Genomic DNA, 13,940 nt, shown 5'->3' on the forward strand with positions numbered 1-13,940 from the left:
CACTCAGCGGTGTCAGTGGTCACTCGGCGGTGTCAGTGGTCACTCGGCGGTGTCAGGGCTCACAGGAGGGGTCAGTGGTCACTCAGCGGTGTCAGTGGTCACTCAGCGGTGTCAGTGGTCACAGGAGGGGTCAGTGGTCACTCAGGGGTGTCAGTGGTCACTCGGTGGTGTCAGTGGTCACTCAGCGGTGTCAGTGGTCACTCAGGGGTGTCAGTGGTCACTCGGCGGTGTCAGGGCTCACAGGAGGGGTCAGTGGCCACTCAGCGGTGTCAGTGGTCACTCAGGGGTGTCAGTGGTCACTCGGCGGTGTCAGGGCTCACAGGAGGGGTCAGTGGTCACTCAGCGGTGTCAGTGGTCCCTCGGCGGTGTCAGTGGTCACTCAGGGGTGTCAGCGGTCACTCGGCGGTGTCAGTGGTCACAGGAGGGGTCAGTGGTCACTCAGCGGTGTCAGTGGTCACAGAAGGTGTCAGGGCTCACAGGAGGGGTCAGTGGTCACTCAGCGGTGTCAGTGGTCACTCGGCGGTGTCAGGGCTCACAGGAGGGGTCAGTGGTCACTCAGCGGTGTCAGTGGTCACTCAGCGGTGTCAGTGGTCACAGGAGGGGTCAGGGCTCACAGGAGGGGTCAGTGGCCACTCAGCGGTGTCAGTGGTCACTCAGCGGTGTCAGTGGTCACTCGGCGGTGTCAGGGCTCACAGGAGGGGTCAGTGGTCACTCAGCGGTGTCAGTGGTCACTCAGGGGTGTCAGGGCTCACAGGAGGGGTCAGTGGTCACTCGGCAGTGTCAGTGGTCACTCGGCGGTGTCAGGGCTCACAGGAGGGGTCAGTGGTCACTCGGCGGTGTCAGTGGTCACAGGAGGGGTCAGTGGTCACTCAGCGGTGTCAGTGGTCACTCGGCGGTGTCAGGGCTCACAGGAGGGGTCAGTGGCCACTCAGCGGTGTCAGTGGTCACTCAGCGGTGTCAGTGGTCACAGGAGGTGTCAGGGCTCACAGGAGGGGTCAGTGGTCACTCAGCGGTGTCAGTGGTCACTCGGCGGTGTCAGGGCTCACAGGAGGGGTCAGTGGTCACTCGGCGGTGTCAGTGGTCACTCGGCGGTGTCAGGGCTCACAGGAGGGGTGTCAGTGGTCACTCAGGGGTGTCAGTGGTCACTCGGCGGTGTCAGGGCTCACAGGAGGGGTCAGTGGCCACTCAGCGGTGTCAGTGGTCACTCAGGGGTGTCAGTGGTCACTCGGCGGTGTCAGGGCTCACAGGAGGGGTCAGTGGTCACTCGGCGGTGTCAGTGGTCACTCGGCGGTGTCAGGGCTCACAGGAGGGGTCAGTGGCCACTCAGCGGTGTCAGTGGTCACTCAGCGGTGTCAGGGGTCACAGGAGGTGTCAGGGCTCACAGGAGGGGTCAGTGGTCACTCAGCGGTGTCAGTGGTCACTCAGGGGTGTCAGTGGTCACAGGAGGGGTCAGTGGTCACTCGGCGGTGTCAGTGGTCACTCGGCGGTGTCAGGGCTCACAGGAGGGGTCAGTGGTCACTCGGCGGTGTCAGCGGTCACTCAGCGGTGTCAGGGCTCACAGGAGGGGTCAGTGGTCACTCAGCGGTGTCAGTGGTCACTCGGCGGTGTCAGTGGTCACTCAGGGGTGTCATTGGTCACAGGAGGGGTCAGTGGTCACAGGAGGGGTCAGTGGTCACTTGGCGGTGTCAGTGGTCACTCGGCGGTGTCAGGGCTCACAGGAGGGGTGTCAGTGGTCACTCGGCGGTGTCAGTGGTCCCTCGGCGGTGTCAGGGCTCACAGGAGGGGTCAGTGGCCACTCAGCGGTGTCAGTGGTCACTCAGCGGTGTCAGTGGTCACTCGGCGGTGTCAGGGCTCACAGGAGGGGTGTCAGTGGTCACTCGGCGGTGTCAGTGGTCACAGGAGGGGTCAGTGGTCACTCGGCGGTGTCAGCGGTCACTCGGCGGTGTCAGGGCTCACAGGAGGGGTCAGTGGTCACTCAGGGGTGTCAGTGGTCACTCGGCGGTGTCAGGGCTCACAGGAGGGGTCAGTGGTCACTCAGGGGTGTCAGTGGTCACTCGGCGGTGTCAGGGCTCACAGGAGGGGTCAGTGGTCACTCAGGGGTGTCAGTGGTCACTCAGCGGTGTCAGTGGTCACAGGAGGGGTCAGTGGTCACTCGGCGGTGTCAGTGGTCCCTTGGAGGGGTGTCAGTGGTCACAGAAGGGGTCAGTGGTCACTCAGGGGTTGTCAGCGGTCACTCGGCGGTGTCAGGGCTCACAGGAGGGGTCAGTGGCCACTCAGCGGTGTCAGTGGTCCCTTGGAGGGGTGTCAGTGGTCACAGGAGGGGTCAGTGGTCACTCAGGGGTGTCAGCGGTCACTCGGCGGTGTCAGGGCTCACAGGAGGGGTCAGTGGCCACTCCGTCCTCCCCGATGACCTCTCGGATCCAGGCCAGCTCGGGCTGGACGCGGGCGTAGACCCCCGGCCGGCCGGGCTGACCACAGGGGTGCTCCCCCCAGGACACCACGGCCTGGAGCTGCCCCTGGCACACGAGGGGACCCCCGGAGTCACCCTGGGGACACAGAGAGGACACTGGGGGATACTGGGGGATACTGGGGGATACTGGGGATACTGGGGGGACACCGGAGGGACACTGGGGGACATTGGGGGGACACTGGGGACAGTGGGGACAGTGGGGGCACACTGGGGGGATACTGGGGGGATACTGGGGACACTGGGGACACTGGGGGGGACATTGGGGGGACATTGGGGGGACACTGGGGGGACACTGGGGGGACATTGGGGGACACAGAGGGGACACTGGGGGGACACTGGGGGATACTGGGGGATATTGGGGGATATTGGGGGGACACTGGGGGACACTGGGGGGACATTGGGGGACACAGAGGGGACACTGGGGGGACACTGGGGGATACTGGGGGATATTGGGGGGACACTGGGGGGACGCTGGGGGACACTGGGGGATACTGGGGGATATTGGGGGGACACTGGGGACACTGGGGGGACATTGGGGGACACAGAGGGGACACTGGGGGGACACTGGGGGATACTGGGGGATATTGGGGGGACACTGGGGGGACATTGGGGGACACTGGGGGGACACTGGGGGGACACTGGGGGGACATTGGGGGACACTGGGGGATATTGGGGGGACACTGGGGGGACATTGGGGGACACTGGGGGGACACTGGGGGACACTGGGGGACACTGGGGGGACATTGGGGGACACTGGGGGGACACTGGGGGACACTGGGGGACACTGGGGGATATTGGGGGGACACTGGGGGGACATTGGGGGACACTGGGGGGACACTGGGGGGACACTGGGGGGACATTGGGGGACACTGGGGGATACTCGGGGACATTGGGGGGACACTGGAGGGACACTGGGGACACTGGGGGGACGTTGGGGGACACTGGGGGACACTGGGGGACACTGGGGGATACTGGGGGATATTGGGGGGACACTGGGGGGACATTGGGGGACACTGGGGGGACACTGGGGGACACTGGGGGGACATTGGGGGACACTGGGGGATACTCGGGGACATTGGGGGGACACTGGAGGGACACTGGGGACACTGGGGGGACGTTGGGGGACACTGGGGGACACTGGGGAGACAAAGGGGGCCATGGGGGAGGGGACCCAGGGATTTGGGGACAGGGAGGTGGCACCTGGGGACAGGGTGGTGGCACCTGGGAGGAGGGGGGTGGCACCTGGGGACAGGGGGGTGGCACCTGGGGACACGGGGACGGGGGTGGCACCTGGGATGGAGGGTGGGGACACGGGGACAAGGGAGGGGCCAGGGCCAGGGCCAGGTGAGGGGCCAGGTGGCACAGGGGACAGGTGGCACAGGGGACAGGTGAGGGGACAGGTGAGGGGACAGGTGGCACATGGTACAGGTGAGGGGACAGGTGGCACAGGGGCCAGGTGGCGCAGGGGACAGGTGAGGGGACAGGTGAGGGGCCAGGTGGCACAGGGGACAGGTGAGGGGACAGGTGGCACAGGGGACAGGTGGCACAGGGGACAGGTGAGGGGACAGGTGGCACAGGGGACAGGTGACAGAGGGGACAGGTGAGATGCCACAGGTCACAAGTGAGGGGACACAGGGGACAGGTGAGGTGCCACAGGTGCCACAGGTGCCACAGGTGAGGTCACAGGTGCCACAGGGGACAGGTGACACAGGTCACAGGTGCCACAGGTCACAGGTGCCACAGGGGACAGGTGACACAGGTCACAGGTGGCACAGGTGAGGGGACACAGGTGCCACAGGTCACAGGTGGCACAGGGGACAGGTGGCACAGGTGGCACAGGTGCGAGGACACAGGGCACAGGTCAGGTGCCACAGGTGGCACAGGTGAGGGGACAGGTGAGGGGACACAGGCACCACAGGGGCCACAGGTGCCACAGGCGAGGGGGCACAGGGGACAGGTCAGGTGCCACAGGTGAGGTGCCACAGGTAACACAGATGAGGTGCCACAGGTGCCACAGTTGAGGTGACACAGGTGACACAGGTGAGGGGACAGGTGAGGTGCCACGGGTGCCACAGGTGCCACAGGTGATACAGATGAGGTGACAGGTGCCACAGGGGACAGGAGCCACAGGTGCCACAGGTGATACAGATGAGGTGACAGGTGCCACAGGTGCCACAGGTGCCATAGGTGCCATAGGGGACAGGTGCCACAGGTGCCACAGGTAACAGAGGTGCCACAGGTAACAGAGGTGCCACAGGTGCCACAGGTAACAGAGGTGCCACAGGTGACACAGGTAACACAGGTGTGGGGACACAGGTGCCACAGGGGACAGGTGCCACAGGTGCCACAGGTGTGGGGACACAGGTGCCACAGGTGCCATAGGGGACAGGTGCCACAGGTGCCACAGGTAACAGAGGTGCCACAGGTGCCACAGGTGTGGGGACACAGGTGCCACAGGTGCCATAGGGGACAGGTGCCACAGGTGCGACAGGTAACAGAGGTGCCACAGGTCAGGTGCCACAGGTGCCACAGGTGCCACAGGTGTGGGGACACAGGTGCCACAGGTGATACAGATGAGGTCACGGGTGCCACAGGGGACAGGTGCCACAGGTGCCACAGGTGTGGGGACACAGGTGCCACAGGTGATACAGATGAGGCCACAGGTGCCACAGGTGCCACAGGGGACACAGGTGCCACAGATGAGGTGCCACAGGTAACACAGGTGTGGGGACACAGGTGCCACAGGTGCCACAGGGGACAGGTGCCACAGGTGCCACAGGTGTGGGGACACAGGTGAGGTGGCCCAGGTGAGGTGGCCCAGGTGAGGTGGCCCAGGTGCCCACCTGGCAGGAGTCCTTGCCGGCCTCGGCCGTGCCCGCGCACAGCATGTCCGGGGTCACCAGCGGCCCGTAGGCCTCGCGGCAGGCGCCGTCCCCCAGCACGGTGACGTTCAGGCACTGGGGCACATCCGGGTACGACTCTGGGGACAGGGACACACCTGGGCACACCTGGGCACACCTGGGCACACCTGGGCACAGCTGGGCACAGCTGGGCACACCTGGGGGCACCTGGGCACACCTGGGCACACCTGGCACAGGTGGCACTGGGACAGGGACACACCTGGGACATCCGGGGCCCTCCCAGCCCCTCCCAGTTTGTCCCAGTTCCTCCCAATCCCCTCCCAGTTCCTTCCCAGTCGAAAGCAGTGGCACCCAATCCCCTCCCAGTCGCTCCGAATTCTCTTCGAGTCGCTTCCCAGTGGCTCCCAGTATGAAGCAGTCCCCTCCCAGTTCATCCCAGTCCCCTCCCAATGCCCTCCCAGTCCCTCCCAGTCCCCTCCCAGTCCTTCCCAATATAAACCAGTTGCACCTAATCGCCCCCCAGTCCCCGCCCAGCCCCTCCCAGTCCCCTCCCAGTTTGTCCCAGTCCCTCCCAGTGCCCACCAGTCCCCTCCCAGTCCTTCCCAGTATAAACCAGTTGTACCCAATGCCCCCCAATCCCCTCCCAGTCTCCTCCCAGTTTGTCCCAGTCCCCTCCCAGTTTGTCCCATTCCCTCCCAGTCCCTCCCAGCGGCTCCCAATCCCCCCCAATCCCCTCCCAATCCCCTCCCAGTCCCCCCCAATCCCCTCCCACTTCCTCCCAGTAACTCCCAGTCCCTCCCAGTCCCTCCCAATCCCCTCCCAGTCGCTCCCAGTCCCCCCAATCCCCTCCCACTTCCTCCCAGTCCCTCCCAATCCCCTCCCAGTCCCTCCAATCCCCTCCCAGTCCCTCCCAGTCCCCCCAATCCCCTCCCAGTCCCCCCCCAATCCCCTCCCAGTCCCTCCCAGTCCCCCCCCAATCCCCTCCCAATCCCTCCCAGTCCCTCCCAGTCCCTCCCAGTCCCCCCTAATCCCCTCCCACTTCCTCCCAGTCCCTCCCAGTCCCCCCAATCCCCTCCCAGTCCCTCCCAGTCCCTCCCAATCCCCTCCCAGTCCCCTCCCAGTCCCTCCCAGTCCCTCCCAGTCCCCCCCAGTCCCTCCCAGTCCGTACCCTCGGGGCTGCTGGTGCTGCCCCAGCCCATGACGGTGCAGGTGGAGCCGGGGCTGGGCGGGGCCTCGGGGAGGGGGAGGGGCCTCACCTGCGGCCCGCAGGTGAACGGCGGCTCCACCCTGAGCAGCATCAGGTCGTGGGAGCGGCCGGAATCGCCCGAAGAATTCCCGGAATCGCCCGAAGAATTCCCGGAGGAATTCCCGGAATTCCCGGAGCGCCGGGAATCGGCGCCGCCGCCGAACTCCGGGTGCACCACGAGCTCCACGGCGGCGGCGAACTGAGCGTGGCCCCCGGGCTGGGCCAGGCTGAGCTCACCTGCGCGCACCTGCAGGTGGCTGCGAGGGGGTTCCCAGTTCAAACCAGTTCAGACCAGTTCAGACCAGTTCAGACCAGTTCAGACCAGCAACGAAAAAAGTCCCCAAAATCCCCACAATCCCAGTAATCCCAGTTAGGCCCCACACCTGGGCTCACCTGAGCTCACCTGAGCTCACCTGCAGGTGGCTGGGAGGGCGGGAGGGGGTTCCCAGTTCAAACCAGTTCAGACCAGTTCAGACCAGTTCAAACCAGTTCAAACCAGTAATGAAAAAAGTCCCCACAATCCCAGTAATCCCAGTTATCCCCCACACCTGGGCTCACCTGAGCTCACCTGCGCGCACCTGCAGGTGGCTGCGAGGGCGGGAGGGGGTGCCCAGTTCAAACCAGTTCAGACCAGTTCAGACCAGTTCAAACCAGTTCAGACCAGTTCAGACCAGCAACGAAAAAAGTCCCCAAAATCCCCACAATCCCAGTAATCCCAGTTAGGCCCCACACCTGGGCTCACCTGAGCTCACCTGAGCTCACCTGCAGGTGGCTGCGAGGGCGGGAGGGGGTTCCCAGTTCAAACCAGTTCAGACCAGTTCAGACCAGTTCAGACCAGTAACGAAAAAGTCCCCAAAATCCCAGTTATCCCCCACACCTGAGCTCACCTGCGCGCACCTGCAGGTGGCTGGGAGGGCGGGAGGGGGTTCCCAGTTCAGACCAGTTCAAACCAGTTCAGACCAGTTCAGACCAGTTCAGACCAGTAACGAAAAAGTCCCCAAAATCCCCACAATCCCAGTAATCCCAGTTATCCCCCACACCTGAGCTCACCTGCAGGTGGCTGGGAGGGCGGGAAAGGGGGTGCCCAGTTCAAACCAGTTCAAACCAGTTCAGACCACTTCAAACCACTTCAGACCAGTTCAAACCAGTTCAAAACAGTAATGAAAAAAGTCCCCACAATCCCAGTAATCCCAGTTATCCCCCACACCTGAGCTCACCTGCGCGCACCTGCAGGTGGCTGCGAGGGCGGGAAAGGGGGCTCCCAGTTCAAACCAGTTCAAACCAGTTCAGACCAGTTCAGACCAGTAACGAAAAAAGACCCCAAAATCCCCACAATCTCAGTTATCCCAGTAATCCCAGTTAGGCCCCACACCTGGGCTCGCCTGAGCTCACCTGCGCGCACCTGCAGGTGGCTGCGAAGGCGGGAAAGGGGGCTCCCAGTTCAAACCAGTTCAAACCAGTTCAGACCAGTTCAGACCAGTAACGAAAAAAGACCCCAAAATCCCCACAATCCCAGTTATCCCAGTAATCCCAGTTATCCCCCACACCTGGGCTCGCCTGAGCTCACCTGAGCTCACCTGCAGGTGGCTGCGAGGGCGGGAGGGGGTGCCCAGTTCAAACCAGTTCAAACCAGTTCAGACCAGTTCAGACCAGTTCAAACCCAGTCCCCACGAATCCTCTTCCAATCGCTTCCCAGTCCCTCCCAGTCCCTCCCAGTTCGTCCCAATCCCCTCCCAGTCTCTCCCAGTCCCTCCCAATCCCCTCCCAATCCCCTCCCAGTCCCCTCCCAGTCTCCCCCAGTCCCTCCCAGTTCCCTCCCAGTCCCTCCCAGTCCCTCCCAATCCCCTCCCAGTCCCCCCCAGTCCCTCCCAGTTCCCTCCCAGTCCCCTCCCAGTCCCTCCCAATCCCCTCCCAGTCCCCTCCCAGTCCCTCCCAGTTCCCTCCCAGTCCCTCCCAGTCCCTCCCAATCCCTCCCAGTCCCTCCCAGTTCCCTCCCAGTTCCCTCCCAGTCCCCTCCCAGTCCCTCCCCATCCCTCCCAGTCCCCTCGCAGTCGCTCCCAGTCCCTCCCAGTTCCCTCCCGGTGGCTCCCAGTCCATCCCAGTCTCTCCCAGTCCCTCTCAATCCCCTCCCAGTCCCCTCCCAATCCCCTCCCAGTGGCTCCCAGTCGCTCCCAGTCCATCCCAGTCCCTCCCAATCCCCTCCCAGTCCCTCCCAATCCCCTCCCAGTCCCTCCCAGTTGCTCCCAGTCCCTCCCAATCCCCTCCCAGTCCCTCCCAGTTCGTCCCAATCCCCTCCCAGTCCCTCCCAGTTGCTCCCAGTCCCTCCCAATCCCCTCCCAGTCCCTCCCAGTTGCTCCCAGTCCCTCCCAGTCCTCTCCCAGTCGCTCCCAGTCCCTCCCAATCCCCTCCCAGTCCCTCCCAGTTGCTCCCAGTCCCTCTCAATCCCCTCCCAGTCCCTCCCAGTTGCTCCCAGTCGCTCCCAGTCCCTCCCAATCCCCTCCCAGTCCCTCCCAGTTGCTCCCAGTCCCTCCTAATCCCCTCCCAGTCCCTCCCAGTTGCTCCCAGTCGCTCCCAGTTCATCCCAGTCCCTCCCAGTCCCCTCCCAGTCGCTCCCAGTCCCTCCCAATCCCCTCCCAATTCCCCCAGTCCCCTCCCAGTCCCTCCCAGTTCCCTCCCAGTCCCCTCCCAGTCCCTCCCAGTTCCCTCCCAGTCCCTCCCAGTCGCTCCCAGTTTGTCCCAGTCTCACCTGGCCCTGCAATGGGCCGCGCTCAGCACCCACTGGGGGCTCAGCAGGGCCCCCCCGCACACGAACTGGTCAAACTGGAACAGCCGCACCAGCCCCGCGTGCGCCCCACTGGGGCACTGGGAACCCCCCAAAATCCGCCCGGGATGGGCCCGGCCTGGGGGGGGGAGGGGGGCAGGATTCCCAAAAATTCCCGGAATTCCCAAAAATTCCCGGAATTTCCCCCCAAAAAAACCCCGGAATTCCCCCAAAATTCCGCCTCGGAATTGATGAAAATGATCAAAAATCGCCTCCAAATGCCCCCAAAATCCCCTCAAATCGCCCGAAAATGTCCCGGAATCGCCCCAAATCCACCTCAGGATTCCCAAAAATTCCTGGAATTCCCAGAATTCCCCCCAATTTCCCCCAAAATCCCCGTAAATTCCCCACAATTCCCCCCCCAATTGTCCCAAATCCCCCCAAATTTCCCCCAAAATTCCCCCCGATCCCCCCCGAATTTCCCAAAATCCACCCCAAATTCCCCTAAAAGCCACCAAAAATCCCCCCAAATCTCCCCAAAATTCCCCCCAAATCCCCCGAAATTCCTACAAAATCCCCCCACATCCCCCAAATTCCCCCCCAAACCCCCAAATTTTCCCCAAAATTCCCCCCAAATCCCCCTAAAAACCCCCAAATACCCCCAAATCCCCCCTGAAATCCCCCCAAAATTCCCCAAAATTCCCCAAATCCCCCCCAAATCCCTCCAAAATTCCCCAAAATCCCCCCAAAATTCCCCCGAAATCCCCCCAAATGCCCCAAAATCCCCCTGAATCCCCCTAAATCCCCCCAAATTCCCCACATTTTCCCCAAAATCTCCCAAATGCCCCCAAATCCTCCCAAAATTCCCCAAATTTTCCCCCAAATCCCCACGAATTCCCATAAATTCCCCAAAATCCCCCCAGACCCCCTAAATCCCCCCAAATCCCCCTAAAATGCCCCAATTTTTCCCCCAAATCCCCACAAATTCCCCCAAAATTCCCCAAAATTCCCCCTAAATCCCCAAATCCCCCAAAATCGCCCCAAATCCCCCCAAAATTCCCCACATTTTCCCCAAAATCCCCCCAAAATCTCCCAAATCCACCCAAAATCCCCTCAAATCCCCAAATTCCCCCAAAATCCCCCCAAAATCCCCCCAAAATTCCCCAAATTTTCCCCAAAATCCCCATAAAATCCCCCCAAAATCCCCCAAATCGCCCCCAAATCGCCCCAAAATCTCCCAAATCCACCGAAAATCCCCCCCAAAACCCCTGAAATCCCCTAAATACCCCCAAATCCCCCCAAAATTCCCCAAATTTTCCCAAATCCCCACAAATTCCCCCAAAATTCCCCCTAAATCCCCAAATCCCCCCAAATTCCCCAAAATTCCTGCAAATCCCCCGAAATCCCCCCAAATCCCCCCAATTCCCCCCAAATCCCCCCCAAATTCCCCGCATTTTCCCCAAAATCCCCCCAAACCCCTCTAAATCCCCCCAAACGCCCCAAAATCCCCCTAAAATTCCCCTCAAAATCCCCCCAAATCCACCCAAAATCTCCCCCACCCCCGCCAAATCCCCTAAATCCCCCCAAATCCCCCCAAAACTCCCCAAATGCCCCAAAATCCCCCCAAATCTCCCCAAAATTCCCCGCATTTTCCCCAAAATCCCCCCAAATCCCCCCAAAATCCCCCCAAATCCCCCCAAAATCCCCCCAAAACCCCCCCAAATCCCCCCAAATCCCCCCAAATTCCCCAATTCTTCCCCCAAATCCCCACAAATTCCCCCAAAATTCCCCCAAAATTCCCCAAAATTCCCCCTAAATCCCCCCAAAGCCCCCCCAAATTCCCCAAAATTCCTGCAAATCCCCCCAAATCCCCCTGAAATCCCCCCAAATCCCCCCAAATCTCCCCAAAATCTCCCCTAATTCCCCCCAAATCCCCCCAAAATTCCCCTCAAAATCCCCCCAAAATCCCCCCAAATCCACCCAAAATCCCCCCCACCCCCGCCAAATCCCCTAAATCCCCCCAAATCCCCCCAAAACTCCCCAAATGCCCCAAAATCCCCCCAAATCTCCCCAAAATTCCCCGCATTTTCCCCAAAATCCCCATAAAATCCCCCCAAAATCCCCCCAAATCCCCCCAAAATCCCCCCAAAACCCCCCCAAATCCCCCCAAATCCACCCAAATCCCCCCAAAATTCCCCAATTCTTCCCCCAAATCCCCACAAATTCCCCCAAAATTCCCCAAAATTCCCCAAAATTCCCCCTAAATCCCCCCAAAGCCCCCCCAAATTCCCCAAAATTCCTGCAAATCCCCCCAAATCCCCCTGAAATCCCCCCAAATCCCCCTGAAATCCCCCCCAAAATTCCCCGCATTTTCCCCAAAATCCCCCCCAAATCCCCCCAAAATCCCCCCAAATCTCCCCTAATTCCCCCCAAATCCCCCCAAAATTCCCCACATTTTCCCAAAAATCCCCCAAAATCTCCCAAATCCACCCAAAATCTCATCAAATCCCCAAATCCCCCCAAATGCCCCAAAATCCCCCCAGATCTCCCCAAAATTCCCCAAATTTTCCCCCAAATCCCCCCAAATCCACCCAAAATCCCCCAAAATCCCCCCAAAATCCTTCTAAATCCCCCCAAAATCTCCCAAATCCACCCAAAATCCCCCCAAAACCCCCCTAAATCCCCTAAATCCCCCTAAATCCGCCCCAAATTCCCCAATTCTTCCCCCAAATCCCCACAAATTCCCCCAAAATTCCCCCAAAATTCCCCCAAAATTCCCCCTAAATCCCCAAATCCCCCCCAAATTCCCCCAAATTCCTGCAAATCCCCCCAAATCCCCCTGAAATCCCCCCAAATCCCCCCAAATCCCCCCAAATCTCCCCAAAATTCCCCGCATTTTCCCCAAAATCCCCCCAAATCCCCCCAAAATTCCCAAAAATCCCCCCAAATCCCCCCAAAACCCCCCTAAATCCCCTAAATCCCCCCAAATCCCCCCCAAATTCCCCAATTCTTCCCCCAAATCCCCACAAATCCCCCCAGATCTCCCCAAAATTCCCCAAATTTTCCCCAAAATCCCCCCCAGTCCCCCCAAATCCCCCCAAAATCCCCCCAAATCCCCCCAAAAATCTCCCAAATCCACAGAAAATCCCCCCCAAAACCCCCCTAAATCCCCCCAAACGCCCCAAAATCCCCCCAAAAATCCCCCCAAATCCACCCAAAATCCCCCCAAATCCACCCAAATCCACCCAAAATCCTTCTAAATCCCCCCAAAATCTCCCAAATCCACAGAAAATCCCCCCCAAAACCCCCCTAAATCCCCCCAAATCCCCCCAAAATTCCCCAATTCTTCCCCCAAATCCCCACAAATTCCCCCAAAATTCCCCCTAAATCCCCAAATCCCCCCCAAATTCCCCATAATTCCTGCAAATCCCCCCAAATCCCCCTGAAATCCCCACAAATCCCCCCAGATCTCCCCAAAATTCCCCAAAATCCCCATAAAATCCCCCCAAAATCCCCCAAAATCCCCCCAAATCCACCCAAAATCCTTCTAAATCCCCCCCAAAATCTCCCAAATCCACAGAAAATCCCCCCCAAAACCCCCCTAAATCCCCCCAAAATCCCCCAAATTTTCTCCAAAATCCCTCCAAAATCCCATAAATTCCCCCCAAAACCCCCCAAAATCCTCCAAAATTCCCCAAAATTCCCCAAAATCCCCCCAATTTGGGGTCCCCCCTCACCCGGGGGCTGCAGCTGCAGGAGGAGGAGGAGGAGGCCGAGGGGCTCCATGGTGGGGGAGGGGCGCGGGGGGCGCCGCGCGCCCCCAATTATCAAAGGGCGGCCTCGTTAATCATTAATTAATTAATGAAGCGGCCCCTCCCCCACCCCGGGCGGTGCCGCCGCAGCTGGGGGCCTTCCCACCCCTCCCCCACCCCGGGAAAACGGGGGGGGAGGGGAATTTTGGGGGGGATTTTGGGGGGATTTTGGGAATTTTAGGGGGGATTTGGGGGATTTTGGGGGGATTTTGGGGGGATTTCGGGGAATTTGGGGGGATCGGGGGACATTCGAGGGGGATTTGGGGGGTTTTGGGGATTTTGGGGGGATCTGGGGGGATTTGGGGGGTTTTGGGAAATTTGGGGGGATTTTGAGGGATTTTGGGGGGATTTGGGGGATTTTGAGGGGGATTTTGGGGAGATTTCGGGGAATTTGGGGGGATTTGAGGGGATTTGGGGGAATTTTGAGGGATTTTGGGGGGATTTGGGGGATTTTGGGAATTTGGGGGGATTTGGGGGAAATTCAGGGGGATTTGGGGGGATTTTGAGGGGGATTTGGGGTGAATTAGAGGGATTTTGGGGGATTTTGAGGGGGATTTTGGGGGATTTTGAGGGGGATTTTGGGGGATTTTGGGAATTTTAGGGGGCTTTGGGGGAATTTTGAGGGATTTTGGGGGGATTTGGGGGATTTTGAGGGGGATTTTGAGGGAAATTTGGGGAGATTTAGGGGAATTTGGGGGGATTTGGGGGATTTGGGGGAAATTTAGGGGGATTTTGGGGGATTTTGGGAATTTTAGGGGGCTTTGGGGGGATTTTGAGGGATTTTGGGGGG

At 60.5% G+C, this 13,940-nt stretch overlaps 1 protein-coding gene across 1 annotated transcript; it reads right to left on the reverse strand.

The window, feature by feature from the left end:
- Window positions 1-2,197: 2,197 nt before the first annotated feature.
- LOC125320799 (thrombin-like enzyme bhalternin) lies at window positions 2,198-9,380 on the reverse strand. The gene is made up of 5 exons (XM_048293227.1): window positions 9,324-9,380; window positions 6,500-6,834; window positions 5,314-5,450; window positions 2,316-2,546; window positions 2,198-2,236 (listed from the first exon to the last, which is right to left on the reverse strand). Exons 2-4 carry the CDS (start codon window positions 6,627-6,629, stop codon window positions 2,364-2,366), a joined length of 450 nt encoding a protein of 149 aa, XP_048149184.1. The 5' UTR covers window positions 6,630-6,834; window positions 9,324-9,380; the 3' UTR covers window positions 2,198-2,236; window positions 2,316-2,363.
- Between the last annotated feature and the right edge of the window lie 4,560 nt (window positions 9,381-13,940).

This window comes from Corvus hawaiiensis (assembly GCF_020740725.1).
Source record: "Corvus hawaiiensis isolate bCorHaw1 chromosome 37 unlocalized genomic scaffold, bCorHaw1.pri.cur SUPER_37a, whole genome shotgun sequence".
Lineage (NCBI taxonomy): Eukaryota > Metazoa > Chordata > Aves > Passeriformes > Corvidae > Corvus > Corvus hawaiiensis.